Raw genomic sequence first — 13,499 nt, forward strand, 5'->3', positions numbered from 1 at the left:
CACCTGGAAGCGGCTGGCGTGGGGGTGGGGGCAGAGGGGCAGGGGGTCCCCACACCCGTGGGAGCAGTGGCATGGGGGGGCAGAGGGTCCCCACATCTGGGAGCAGCTGGCGTGGGGGGGCAGGGGGTCCCCACCCCTGGGAGCAGCTGACATGGGGGGGCAGAGGGGCAGGGGGTCCCCACATCTGGGAGCAGCTGAAATGGGGGGGCAGAGGGGCAGGGGGTCCCCACATCTGGGAGCAGCTGGCGTGGGGGGGCAGAGGGTCCCCACACACCTGGAAGCGGCTGGCGTAGATCACGGCCCCGGCTGGGTCACACAGCTCCTTCAGCACGTTTCCTGGAGGGCAGGGCAGAAAGTCACCCACTGCGGGGGCACCGGCCCCCCCAGTACACCCCACCCCGGCACTGATCCCCCACCCCACCACCCCGGCCCTGCCCCCCCTCACCGTTGCCCCCGGCCCCCTGGTCGTGCAGGCTGCAGATGGGGTTGGCCTTCCCTCTCTCCACGCAGCCCCGTAGCACCCGGTTCATCTTCTGCTCCATCTCGGGGTCCCCCCGCTGCACCGCCCCGAAATCCAGCTCGCTGGTGTTGTCCCCCTGCACCTGGCGGGAGACGGGGGGGGGGTCACCCGACAAACCTTCTGACACAGCCCCGACCCCACAACCAGTCCTCCCAGCAGCACCCCCAAACCCTGCTTCTGGGGGGGACAGGGCTCACCCTAACCCGTTGCCCCCTGCTCTCAGGCCGGGGGGAGCATGTGGGGGCACTGCCCAGGCAGCGCTGGGCAGAGTTGGGGGCATCCTGGGGGTCACATAGGGATGAGGCTGGGCAGGCCCCACTACAAACATGGGGGGCGAGGGCTGTGCGAGCCCCACTGTTGCGGGGGGTATGCAGCAAGGTGGGGATAACACAGGGCAGGGCTATGGGGGGCAGGCCCCACTGGGGGAGGGGGCCAAGAGGCCTGCACCATGGCTGAGGGGGAGGGGAGGTGGGTGACTTGGGGGCAGGGCTGTGTGGGAGCAGTGAGGGGGCGGGGTGCCCCGGGGGACAAGGTGGGGGGGACACATTAGGGATGTAGGGGGAGCAGTACAGGCAGTGGGTGGGGGCTGGGCCCAGGGCTCTGCTGACCCCTCCCACCCAGCGCCCATAGCAAACCCCCCGTCCCTGCCCCCCAGGTCCCCTCCTCACTCACCTGGATGGAGGAGGCTGAGCTCCCCCCGACTCCGATCCGGTACACGGGGCCCCCCACTTTCACCACCTGCATCCCTGGAGGGAGAGTGAACAGTAAGAGCCCCCCAAACCCCTCCAGCCCCATGGCGGGCGCTGCCTCTCCCTCGCCCCCCTCCCCCTTGCAAAGGGGGGCGGACTTGGGGCCAGGCGGCTGCTCCCACTCACCATGGGGTCAGGGCGTGGGGCAGGCAGGGCAGGGAAAAGGCAGAGGGTTTTCCGGGGGGTGGCCTGGGGTGGGGGAGGGTTTGGGGGGTACTCACCGGGCTCGGGGGGCTCCTTGTGCACGTGAATGTCCTCCATGGCGCCGAACCCCCCGCTGAACATGATGGGTTTGATCCATTCACGGCGCTGCCCGTCGGGGAGCCGCTGGCCGAAGGAACGGGCGAACCCTGCCCGAGAGGGGGGGTTAGAGCAGAGACACCCCCACGGCCCCACTGGGCCCCATGGCCCTTGAGTGCTTGGCATGTCCCCCCCCGGCTGTTAAATAGCGCCCCTGCTCCACCCCAGAGCTGGGCGCATCCCCTTCCTGTGCTCCTCAATCCCCACTCCACCCCAGAGCTGGGCGCATTCCCTTCCTGTGCTCCCCAACCCCCGCTCCACCCCAGAGCTGGGCGCATCCCCCTCCTGTGCCCCCAACCCCCGCCCCCCCCCAGAGCTAGGCGCATCCCCTTCCTGTGCTCCACCCCAGAGCTAGGCGCATCCCCTTCCTGTGCTCCCCAACCCCCGCTCCACTCCAGAGCTAGGCGCATCCCCTTCCTGTGCTCCCCAACCCCCGCTCCACCCCAGAGCTAGGCGCATCCCCTTCCTGTGCTCCCCAACCCCCGCTCCACCCCAGAGCTAGGCGCATCCCCTTCCTGTGCTCCCCAACCCCCGCTCCACCCCAGAGTTGGGCGCATCCCCTTCCTGTGCTCCTCAATCCCCGCTCCACCCCAGAGCTAGGCGCATCCCCTTCCTGTGCTCCCCAACCCCCGCTCCACCCCAGAGCTAGGCGCATCCCCTTCCTGTGCTCCCCAACCCCCGCTCCACCCCAGAGCTAGGCGCATCCCCTTCCTGTGCTCCCCAACCCCCGCCCCCGCTCCACCCCAGAGCTAGGCGCATCCCCTTCCTGTGCTCCCCAACCCCCACCCCTCGCTCCACCCCAGAGCTGGGCGCATCCCCTTCCTGTGCTCCTCAATCCCCGCTCCACCCCAGAGCTAGGTGCATCCCCTTCCTGTGCTCCACCCCAGAGCTAGGCGCATCCCCTTCCTGTGCTCCCCAACCCCCGCTCCACCCCAGAGCTGGGCGCATCCCCTTCCTGTGCTCCCCAACCCCCGCTCCACCCCAGAGCTAGGCGCATCCCCTTCCTGTGCTCCACCCCAGAGCTAGGCGCATCCCCTTCCTGTGCTCCCCAACCCCCGCTCCACCCCAGAGCTAGGCGCATCCCCTTCCTGTGCTCCCCAACCCCCGCTCCACCCCAGAGCTGGGCGCATCCCCTTCCTGTGCTCCCCAACCCCCGCTCCACCCCAGAGCTAGGTGCATCCCCTTCCTGTGCTCCACCCCAGAGCTAGGCGCATCCCCCTCCTGTGCTCCCCAACCCCCGCCCCCACTCCACCCCAGAGCTAGGCGCATCCCCTTCCTGTGCTCCCCAACCCCCGCCCTCGCTCCACCCCAGAGCTAGGCGCATCCCCTTCCTGTGCTCCACCCCAGAGCTAGGCGCATCCCCTTCCTGTGCTCCCCAACCCCCGCCCCCGCTCCACCCCAGAGCTAGGCGCATCCCCTTCCTGTGCTCCCCAACCCCCGCTCCACCCCAGAGCTAGGCGCGTCCCCTTCCTGTGCTCCCCAACCCCCGCCCCCGCTCCACCCCAGAGCTAGGCGCATCCCCTTCCTGTGCTCCACCCCAGAGCTAGGCGCATCCCCTTCCTGTGCTCCACCCCAGAGCTAGGCGCATCCCCTTCCTGTGCTCCCCAACCCCCGCTCCACCCCAGAGCTAGGCGCATCCCCTTCCTGTGCTCCCCAACCCCCGCTCCACCCCAGAGCTGGGCGCATCCCCTTCCTGTGCTCCCCAACCCCCGCTCCACCCCAGAGCTAGGCGCATCCCCTTCCTGTGCTCCCCAACCCCCGCTCCACCCCAGAGCTAGGCGCATCCCCTTCCTGTGCTCCCCAACCCCCGCTCCACCCCAGAGCTAGGCGCATCCCCTTCCTGTGCTCCTCAACCCCCGCCCCCACTCCACCCCAGAGCTAGGCGCATCCCCTTCCTGTGCTCCCCGACCCCCGCTCCACCCCAGAGCTAGGCGCATCCCCTTCCTGTGCTCCCCAACCCCCGCTCCACCCCAGAGCTAGGTGCATCCCCTTCCTGTGCTCCACCCCAGAGCTAGGCGCATCCCCTTCCTGTGCTCCCCAACCCCCGCCCCCACTCCACACCAGAGCTAGGCGCATCCCCTTCCTGTGCTCCCCAACCCCCGCTCCACCCCAGAGCTAGGCGCATCCCCTTCCTGTGCTCCTCAATCCCCGCTCCACCCCAGAGCTAGGTGCATCCCCTTCCTGTGCTCCCCAACCCCCGCTCCACCCCAGAGCTAGGCGCATCCCCTTCCTGTGCTCCCCAACCCCCGCTCCACCCCAGAGCTAGGCGCATCCCCTTCCTGTGCTCCCCAACCCCCGCCCCCGCTCCACCCCAGAGCTAGGCGCATCCCCTTCCTGTGCTCCCCAACCCCCGCCCCTCGCTCCACCCCAGAGCTGGGCGCATCCCCTTCCTGTGCTCCTCAATCCCCACTCCACCCCAGAGCTAGGTGCATCCCCTTCCTGTGCTCCACCCCAGAGCTAGGCGCATCCCCTTCCTGTGCTCCCCAACCCCCGCTCCACCCCAGAGCTGGGCGCATCCCCTTCCTGTGCTCCCCAACCCCCGCTCCACCCCAGAGCTAGGCGCATCCCCTTCCTGTGCTCCACCCCAGAGCTAGGCGCATCCCCTTCCTGTGCTCCCCAACCCCCGCTCCACCCCAGAGCTAGGCGCATCCCCTTCCTGTGCTCCCCAACCCCGCTCCACCCCAGAGCTGGGCGCATCCCCTTCCTGTGCTCCCCAACCCCCGCTCCACCCCAGAGCTAGGTGCATCCCCTTCCTGTGCTCCACCCCAGAGCTAGGCGCATCCCCTTCCTGTGCTCCCCAACCCCCGCCCCTCGCTCCACCCCAGAGCTGGGCGCATCCCCTTCCTGTGCTCCTCAATCCCCACTCCACCCCAGAGCTAGGTGCATCCCCTTCCTGTGCTCCACCCCAGAGCTAGGCGCATCCCCTTCCTGTGCTCCCCAACCCCCGCTCCACCCCAGAGCTGGGCGCATCCCCTTCCTGTGCTCCCCAACCCCCGCTCCACCCCAGAGCTAGGCGCATCCCCTTCCTGTGCTCCACCCCAGAGCTAGGCGCATCCCCTTCCTGTGCTCCCCAACCCCCGCTCCACCCCAGAGCTAGGTGCATCCCCTTCCTGTGCTCCACCCCAGAGCTAGGCGCATCCCCTTCCTGTGCTCCCCAACCCCCGCTCCACCCCAGAGCTAGGCGCGTCCCCTTCCTGTGCTCCCCAACCCCCGCCCCCGCTCCACCCCAGAGCTAGGCGCATCCCCTTCCTGTGCTCCCCAACCCCCGCTCCACCCCAGAGCTAGGCGCATCCCCTTCCTGTGCTCCCCAACCCCCGCTCCACCCCAGAGCTAGGCGCATCCCCTTCCTGTGCTCCCCAACCCCCGCTCCACCCCAGAGCTAGGCGCATCCCCTTCCTGTGCTCCCCAACCCCCGCCCTCGCTCCACCCCAGAGCTAGGCGCATCCCCTTCCTGTGCTCCCCAACCCCCGCCCCCGCTCCACCCCAGAGCTAGGTGCATCCCCTTCCTGTGCTCCCCAACCCCCGCCCTCGCTCCACCCCAGAGCTAGGCGCGTCCCCTTCCTGTGCTCCCCAACCCCCGCCCCCGCTCCACCCCAGAGCTAGGCGCATCCCCTTCCTGTGCTCCCCAACCCCCGCTCCACCCCAGAGCTAGGCGCATCCCCTTCCTGTGCTCCCCAACCCCCGCTCCACCCCAGAGCTAGGCGCATCCCCTTCCTGTGCTCCCCAACCCCCGCTCCACCCCAGAGCTAGGCGCATCCCCTTCCTGTGCTCCTCAACCCCCGCCCCCACTCCACCCCAGAGCTAGGCGCATCCCCTTCCTGTGCTCCCCAACCCCCGCTCCACCCCAGAGCTGGGCGCATCCCCCTCCTGTGCCCCCAACCCCCGCCCCCCCCCAGAGCTAGGCGCATCCCCTTCCTGTGCTCCACCCCAGAGCTAGGCGCATCCCCTTCCTGTGCTCCCCAACCCCCGCTCCACTCCAGAGCTAGGCGCATCCCCTTCCTGTGCTCCCCAACCCCCGCTCCACCCCAGAGCTAGGCGCATCCCCTTCCTGTGCTCCCCAACCCCCGCTCCACCCCAGAGCTAGGCGCATCCCCTTCCTGTGCTCCCCAACCCCCGCTCCACCCCAGAGTTGGGCGCATCCCCTTCCTGTGCTCCTCAATCCCCGCTCCACCCCAGAGCTAGGCGCATCCCCTTCCTGTGCTCCCCAACCCCCGCTCCACCCCAGAGCTAGGCGCATCCCCTTCCTGTGGTCCCCAACCCCCGCTCCACCCCAGAGCTAGGCGCATCCCCTTCCTGTGCTCCCCAACCCCCGCCCCCGCTCCACCCCAGAGCTAGGCGCATCCCCTTCCTGTGCTCCCCAACCCCCACCCCTCGCTCCACCCCAGAGCTGGGCGCATCCCCTTCCTGTGCTCCTCAATCCCCGCTCCACCCCAGAGCTAGGTGCATCCCCTTCCTGTGCTCCACCCCAGAGCTAGGCGCATCCCCTTCCTGTGCTCCCCAACCCCCGCTCCACCCCAGAGCTGGGCGCATCCCCTTCCTGTGCTCCCCAACCCCCGCTCCACCCCAGAGCTAGGCGCATCCCCTTCCTGTGCTCCACCCCAGAGCTAGGCGCATCCCCTTCCTGTGCTCCCCAACCCCCGCTCCACCCCAGAGCTAGGCGCATCCCCTTCCTGTGCTCCCCAACCCCCGCTCCACCCCAGAGCTGGGCGCATCCCCTTCCTGTGCTCCCCAACCCCCGCTCCACCCCAGAGCTAGGTGCATCCCCTTCCTGTGCTCCACCCCAGAGCTAGGCGCATCCCCCTCCTGTGCTCCCCAACCCCCGCCCCCACTCCACCCCAGAGCTAGGCGCATCCCCTTCCTGTGCTCCCCAACCCCCGCCCTCGCTCCACCCCAGAGCTAGGCGCATCCCCTTCCTGTGCTCCACCCCAGAGCTAGGCGCATCCCCTTCCTGTGCTCCCCAACCCCCGCCCCCGCTCCACCCCAGAGCTAGGCGCATCCCCTTCCTGTGCTCCCCAACCCCCGCTCCACCCCAGAGCTAGGCGCGTCCCCTTCCTGTGCTCCCCAACCCCCGCCCCCGCTCCACCCCAGAGCTAGGCGCATCCCCTTCCTGTGCTCCACCCCAGAGCTAGGCGCATCCCCTTCCTGTGCTCCACCCCAGAGCTAGGCGCATCCCCTTCCTGTGCTCCCCAACCCCCGCTCCACCCCAGAGCTAGGCGCATCCCCTTCCTGTGCTCCCCAACCCCCGCTCCACCCCAGAGCTGGGCGCATCCCCTTCCTGTGCTCCCCAACCCCCGCTCCACCCCAGAGCTAGGCGCATCCCCTTCCTGTGCTCCCCAACCCCCGCTCCACCCCAGAGCTAGGCGCATCCCCTTCCTGTGCTCCCCAACCCCCGCTCCACCCCAGAGCTAGGCGCATCCCCTTCCTGTGCTCCTCAACCCCCGCCCCCACTCCACCCCAGAGCTAGGCGCATCCCCTTCCTGTGCTCCCCGACCCCCGCTCCACCCCAGAGCTAGGCGCATCCCCTTCCTGTGCTCCCCAACCCCCGCTCCACCCCAGAGCTAGGTGCATCCCCTTCCTGTGCTCCACCCCAGAGCTAGGCGCATCCCCTTCCTGTGCTCCCCAACCCCCGCCCCCACTCCACACCAGAGCTAGGCGCATCCCCTTCCTGTGCTCCCCAACCCCCGCTCCACCCCAGAGCTAGGCGCATCCCCTTCCTGTGCTCCTCAATCCCCGCTCCACCCCAGAGCTAGGTGCATCCCCTTCCTGTGCTCCCCAACCCCCGCTCCACCCCAGAGCTAGGCGCATCCCCTTCCTGTGCTCCCCAACCCCCGCTCCACCCCAGAGCTAGGCGCATCCCCTTCCTGTGCTCCCCAACCCCCGCCCCCGCTCCACCCCAGAGCTAGGCGCATCCCCTTCCTGTGCTCCCCAACCCCCGCCCCTCGCTCCACCCCAGAGCTGGGCGCATCCCCTTCCTGTGCTCCTCAATCCCCACTCCACCCCAGAGCTAGGTGCATCCCCTTCCTGTGCTCCACCCCAGAGCTAGGCGCATCCCCTTCCTGTGCTCCCCAACCCCCGCTCCACCCCAGAGCTGGGCGCATCCCCTTCCTGTGCTCCCCAACCCCCGCTCCACCCCAGAGCTAGGCGCATCCCCTTCCTGTGCTCCACCCCAGAGCTAGGCGCATCCCCTTCCTGTGCTCCCCAACCCCCGCTCCACCCCAGAGCTAGGCGCATCCCCTTCCTGTGCTCCCCAACCCCGCTCCACCCCAGAGCTGGGCGCATCCCCTTCCTGTGCTCCCCAACCCCCGCTCCACCCCAGAGCTAGGTGCATCCCCTTCCTGTGCTCCACCCCAGAGCTAGGCGCATCCCCTTCCTGTGCTCCCCAACCCCCGCCCCTCGCTCCACCCCAGAGCTGGGCGCATCCCCTTCCTGTGCTCCTCAATCCCCACTCCACCCCAGAGCTAGGTGCATCCCCTTCCTGTGCTCCACCCCAGAGCTAGGCGCATCCCCTTCCTGTGCTCCCCAACCCCCGCTCCACCCCAGAGCTGGGCGCATCCCCTTCCTGTGCTCCCCAACCCCCGCTCCACCCCAGAGCTAGGCGCATCCCCTTCCTGTGCTCCACCCCAGAGCTAGGCGCATCCCCTTCCTGTGCTCCCCAACCCCCGCTCCACCCCAGAGCTAGGTGCATCCCCTTCCTGTGCTCCACCCCAGAGCTAGGCGCATCCCCTTCCTGTGCTCCCCAACCCCCGCTCCACCCCAGAGCTAGGCGCGTCCCCTTCCTGTGCTCCCCAACCCCCGCCCCCGCTCCACCCCAGAGCTAGGCGCCTCCCCTTCCTGTGCTCCCCAACCCCCGCTCCACCCCAGAGCTAGGCGCATCCCCTTCCTGTGCTCCCCAACCCCCGCTCCACCCCAGAGCTAGGCGCATCCCCTTCCTGTGCTCCCCAACCCCCGCTCCACCCCAGAGCTAGGCGCATCCCCTTCCTGTGCTCCTCAACCCCCGCCCCCACTCCACCCCAGAGCTAGGCGCATCCCCTTCCTGTGCTCCCCAACCCCCGCCCTCGCTCCACCCCAGAGCTAGGCGCATCCCCTTCCTGTGCTCCCCAACCCCCGCCCCCGCTCCACCCCAGAGCTAGGTGCATCCCCTTCCTGTGCTCCCCAACCCCCGCTCCACCCCAGAGCTAGGCGCGTCCCCTTCCTGTGCTCCCCAACCCCCGCCCCCGCTCCACCCCAGAGCTAGGCGCATCCCCTTCCTGTGCTCCCCAACCCCCGCTCCACCCCAGAGCTAGGCGCATCCCCTTCCTGTGCTCCCCAACCCCCGCTCCACCCCAGAGCTAGGCGCATCCCCTTCCTGTGCTCCCCAACCCCCGCTCCACCCCAGAGCTAGGCGCATCCCCTTCCTGTGCTCCTCAACCCCCGCCCCCACTCCACCCCAGAGCTAGGCGCATCCCCTTCCTGTGCTCCCCAACCCCCGCTCCACCCCAGAGCTGGGCGCATCCCCTTCCTGTGCTCCCCAACCCCCGCTCCACCCCAGAGCTAGGTGCATCCCCTTCCTGTGCTCCACCCCAGAGCTAGGCGCATCCCCTTCCTGTGCTCCCCAACCCCCGCTCCACTCCAGAGCTAGGCGCATCCCCTTCCTGTGCTCCCCAACCCCCGCTCCACCCCAGAGCTAGGCGCATCCCCTTCCTGTGCTCCCCAACCCCCGCTCCACCCCAGAGCTAGGCGCATCCCCTTCCTGTGCTCCCCAACCCCCGCTCCACCCCAGAGCTAGGCGCATCCCCTTCCTGTGCTCCTCAACCCCCGCCCCCACTCCACCCCAGAGCTAGGCGCATCCCCTTCCTGTGCTCCCCAACCCCCGCTCCACCCCAGAGCTGGGCGCATCCCCTTCCTGTGCTCCCCAACCCCCGCTCCACCCCAGAGCTAGGCGCATCCCCTTCCTGTGCTCCACCCCAGAGCTAGGCGCATCCCCTTCCTGTGCTCCCCAACCCCCGCCCCTCACTCCACCCCAGAGCTGGGCGCATCCCCTTCCTGTGCTCCTCAATCCCCGCTCCACCCCAGAGCTAGGTGCATCCCCTTCCTGTGCTCCACCCCAGAGCTAGGCGCATCCCCTTCCTGTGCTCCCCAACCCCCGCTCCACCCCAGAGCTGGGCGCATCCCCTTCCTGTGCTCCCCAACCCCCGCTCCACCCCAGAGCTAGGCGCATCCCCTTCCTGTGCTCCACCCCAGAGCTAGGCGCATCCCCTTCCTGTGCTCCCCAACCCCCGCTCCACCCCAGAGCTAGGCGCATCCCCTTCCTGTGCTCCCCAACCCCCGCTCCACCCCAGAGCTGGGCGCATCCCCTTCCTGTGCTCCCCAACCCCCGCTCCACCCCAGAGCTAGGTGCATCCCCTTCCTGTGCTCCCCAACCCCCGCCCCCACTCCACCCCAGAGCTAGGCGCATCCCCTTCCTGTGCTCCCCAACCCCCGCCCTCGCTCCACCCCAGAGCTAGGCGCATCCCCTTCCTGTGCTCCACCCCAGAGCTAGGCGCATCCCCTTCCTGTGCTCCCCAACCCCCGCCCCCGCTCCACCCCAGAGCTAGGTGCATTTCCTTCCTGTGCTCCCCAACCCCCGCTCCACCCCAGAGCTAGGCGCGTCCCCTTCCTGTGCTCCCCAACCCCCGCCCCCGCTCCACCCCAGAGCTAGGCGCATCCCCTTCCTGTGCTCCCCAACCCCCGCCCTCGCTCCACCCCAGAGCTAGGCGCATCCCCTTCCTGTGCTCCACCCCAGAGCTAGGCGCATCCCCTTCCTGTGCTCCCCAACCCCCGCCCCCACTCCACCCCAGAGCTAGGCGCATCCCCTTCCTGTGCTCCCCAACCCCCGCCCTCGCTCCACCCCAGAGCTAGGCGCATCCCCTTCCTGTGCTCCACCCCAGAGCTAGGCGCATCCCCTTCCTGTGCTCCACCCCAGAGCTAGGCGCATCCCCTTCCTGTGCTCCCCAACCCCCGCCCCCGCTCCACCCCAGAGCTAGGCGCATCCCCTTCCTGTGCTCCCCAACCCCCGCTCCACCCCAGAGCTAGGCGCATCCCCTTCCTGTGCTCCCCAACCCCCGCTCCACCCCAGAGCTAGGCGCATCCCCTTCCTGTGCTCTCCAACCCCCGCTCCACCCCAGAGCTAGGCGCATCCCCTTCCTGTGCTCCTCAACCCCCGCCCCCACTCCACCCCAGAGCTAGGCGCATCCCCTTCCTGTGCTCCCCAACCCCCGCTCCACCCCAGAGCTGGGCGCATCCCCTTCCTGTGCTCCCCAACCCCCGCTCCACCCCAGAGCTAGGTGCATCCCCTTCCTGTGCTCCACCCCAGAGCTAGGCGCATCCCCTTCCTGTGCTCCCCAACCCCCGCCCCCACTCCACCCCAGAGCTAGGCGCATCCCCTTCCTGTGCTCCACCCCAGAGCTGGGTGCATCCCCTTCCTGTGCTCCCCAACCCCGGCCCCCGCTCCACCCCAGAGCTAGGCGCATCCCCTTCCTGTGCTCCCCAACCCCCGCCCTCGCTCCACCCCAGAGCTAGGCGCATCCCCTTCCTGTGCTCCACCCCAGAGCTGGGTGCATCCCCTTCCTGTGCTCCCCAACCCCGGCCCCCGCTCCACCCCAGAGCTAGGCGCATCCCCTTCCTCTGCTCCCCAACCCCCGCCCCCCGCTCCACCCCAGAGCTAGGCGCATCCCCTTCCTGTGCTCCCCAACCCCCACTCCATCCCAGAGCTAGGCGCATCCCCTTCCTGTGCTCCACCCCAGAGCTGGGTGCATCCCCTTCCTGTGCTCCCCAACCCCCGCCCCGCTCCACCCCAGAGCTAGGCGCATCCCCTTCCTGTGCTCCCCAACCCCGGCCCCCGCTCCACCCCAGAGCTAGGCGCATCCCCTTCCTGTGCTCCCCAACCCCCACTCCATCCCAGAGCTAGGCGCATCCCCTTCCTGTGCTCCACCCCAGAGCTGGGTGCATCCCCTTCCTGTGCTCCCCAACCCCCGCCCCGCTCCACCCCAGAGCTAGGCGCATCCCCTTCCTGTGCTCCCCAACCCCGGCCCCCGCTCCACCCCAGAGCTAGGCGCATCCCCTTCCTGTGCTCCCCAACCCCCGCCCCCCGCTCCACCCCAGAGCTAGGCGCATCCCCTTCCTGTGCTCCCCAACCCCCGCTCCACCCCAGAGCTAGGTGCATCCCCTTCCTGTGCTCCTCAATTCCCGCTCCACCCCAGAGCTAGGTGCATCCCCTTCCTGTGCTCCCCAACCCCCGCTCCACCCCAGAGCTAGGTGCATCCCCTTCCTGTGCCCCCAACCCCTGCCCTCCGCTCCACCCCAGAGCTAGGCGCCTCCCCTTCCTGTGCTCCCCAACCCCCGCTCCACCCCAGAGCTAGGCGCATCCCCTTCCTCTACTCCCCAACCCCCGCCCCCCGCTCCACCCCAGAGCTAGGCGCATCCCCTTCCTGTGCCCCCCAACCCCCGCCCCATAGGACAGACCAGACCCCGCAGCCCCTGGCCGCCCCAGAAGGGCATGGGAGGGCCAGGCAGGTCCCCTTCTGAGGGGGCAGCAGGAGGGCAGCTGATGGGGTGACTCGGGAGCATGCCCCATGAAGATACGGCTCAGCCCCCGCCCGCCGGGATGGGTCCCCCAAGCCCCCGGCACGGCCCCTCCAGCACTCACCGGCCAGGACAGGTTCCCCGAATTTATTGCCGTAGTCCGAGGCGCCATCGCTGGCCCTGAGGGCCACCTGCAGGGGGTGGGCGTACTTCTGGGGGTAGGGCAACGCCGGGTCCTCCCAGGGCAGAGCGTAGCCTGGGGGCAGGGAGAGACGGTCGGGGGGGCCAGCCTGGATGCCGGGGGCCCCACCCCAAGGGCCGGCCGGCCGGGATCTGAACCCGCAGCGCCCTGGGACCAGGACCAGAGCAGGCGCCCAGCAGGCAGCGCCCCACGGGGACGGCTGGTGGGGAGAGACCCTGTCCCCCAACCAGAGAGTGACCGGGGGTCTCCACAGACAGATCCCCCCGCAGCCAGGGGACCCCGGGGGGGGCGCCAGGGAGCGTGGCAAGTCAGGCACCGGCTGGCCCCTTCGCGGGGGCGTCCCGGGCACCCTCCGGTGGCAGCCCTTGGGGGGCAGGCCTGGCACAGGGGGGCAGGCAGGGGACCAGCTCTCACCAGGGATGTGCAGGTTCCCGAAGCTGTACCCGGCCGTGCCGGCGACGACGTGGGCCCCGCGCCCCGTGCACTGCACGTCCCGGATCCGCCCGCCCGCCCCCGTGGCGGCGCCGCTGAACGGGGCCACCCCTGGGGAGGAGACGGCGGTGAGAGCGAGCGACACCCCGCCTGGGTACCCCCAACCCCCCCCCAGTGCCATGCGCATGGGGGAGCAGGAAAAGCGTGTGGCATCCACCCCTCCACAGCCCACAACTGCTCGCACTGCCACCCCCCAGAGCCCTGCCCCACGGACATCCCCTCCGCCCCCCGTCACTCTCCCCCCCGCCCCGGATTTCCCCCAGGGGCGCCCCTGCAGACTGCCCCACGGACATCCCCTCCGCCCCCCTTCATTCTCCCCCCGCCCCGGATTTCCCCCAGGGGCGCCCCTGCAGACTGCCCCACAACCCCCTGGCCACACCCCCATCCCGCCCCACAGACAGCCCCTCCGCCCCCCTTCACTCTCCCCCCCGCCCCGTATTTCCCCCAGGGGCGCCCCTGCAGACTGCCCCACGGACATCCCCTCCGCCCCCCCTTCACTCTCCCCCCCGCCCCGGATTTCCCCCAGGGGCGCCCCTGCAGACTGCCCCACGGACATCCCCTCCGCCCCCCTTCACTCTCCCCCCCGCCCCGGATTTCCCCCAGGGTCCCCCCTGCAGACTGCCCCACGGACATCCCCTCCGCCCCCCTTCACTCTCCCCCCCGCCCCGGATTTCCCCCAGGGGCGCCCCTGCAGACT

The 13,499-nt window shown here is 69.9% G+C and overlaps 1 protein-coding gene across 1 annotated transcript in view; it reads right to left on the reverse strand.

Annotated features, from left to right (window-relative positions):
* Positions 1-200: 200 nt before the first annotated feature.
* LOC115643450 (phosphoribosylformylglycinamidine synthase-like) overlaps positions 201-13,499 on the reverse strand; it is a gene marked incomplete at its 3' end in the record, with an annotated part of 36,905 nt that continues 23,606 nt past the window's right edge. Inside the window, exons 10-15 of the mRNA XM_030547496.1 lie at positions 12,725-12,853; positions 12,233-12,364; positions 1,491-1,619; positions 1,193-1,266; positions 446-602; positions 201-336 (exon numbers count right to left, since the gene is read on the reverse strand). Of these exons, the coding sequence (XP_030403356.1) occupies positions 201-336; positions 446-602; positions 1,193-1,266; positions 1,491-1,619; positions 12,233-12,364; positions 12,725-12,853 (757 nt within the window). The remainder of the gene's footprint in view (positions 337-445; positions 603-1,192; positions 1,267-1,490; positions 1,620-12,232; positions 12,365-12,724; positions 12,854-13,499) is intronic.

Source organism: Gopherus evgoodei, unplaced genomic scaffold (assembly GCF_007399415.2).
Source record: "Gopherus evgoodei ecotype Sinaloan lineage unplaced genomic scaffold, rGopEvg1_v1.p scaffold_60_arrow_ctg1, whole genome shotgun sequence".
NCBI classification, from domain to species: Eukaryota; Metazoa; Chordata; order Testudines; family Testudinidae; genus Gopherus; species Gopherus evgoodei.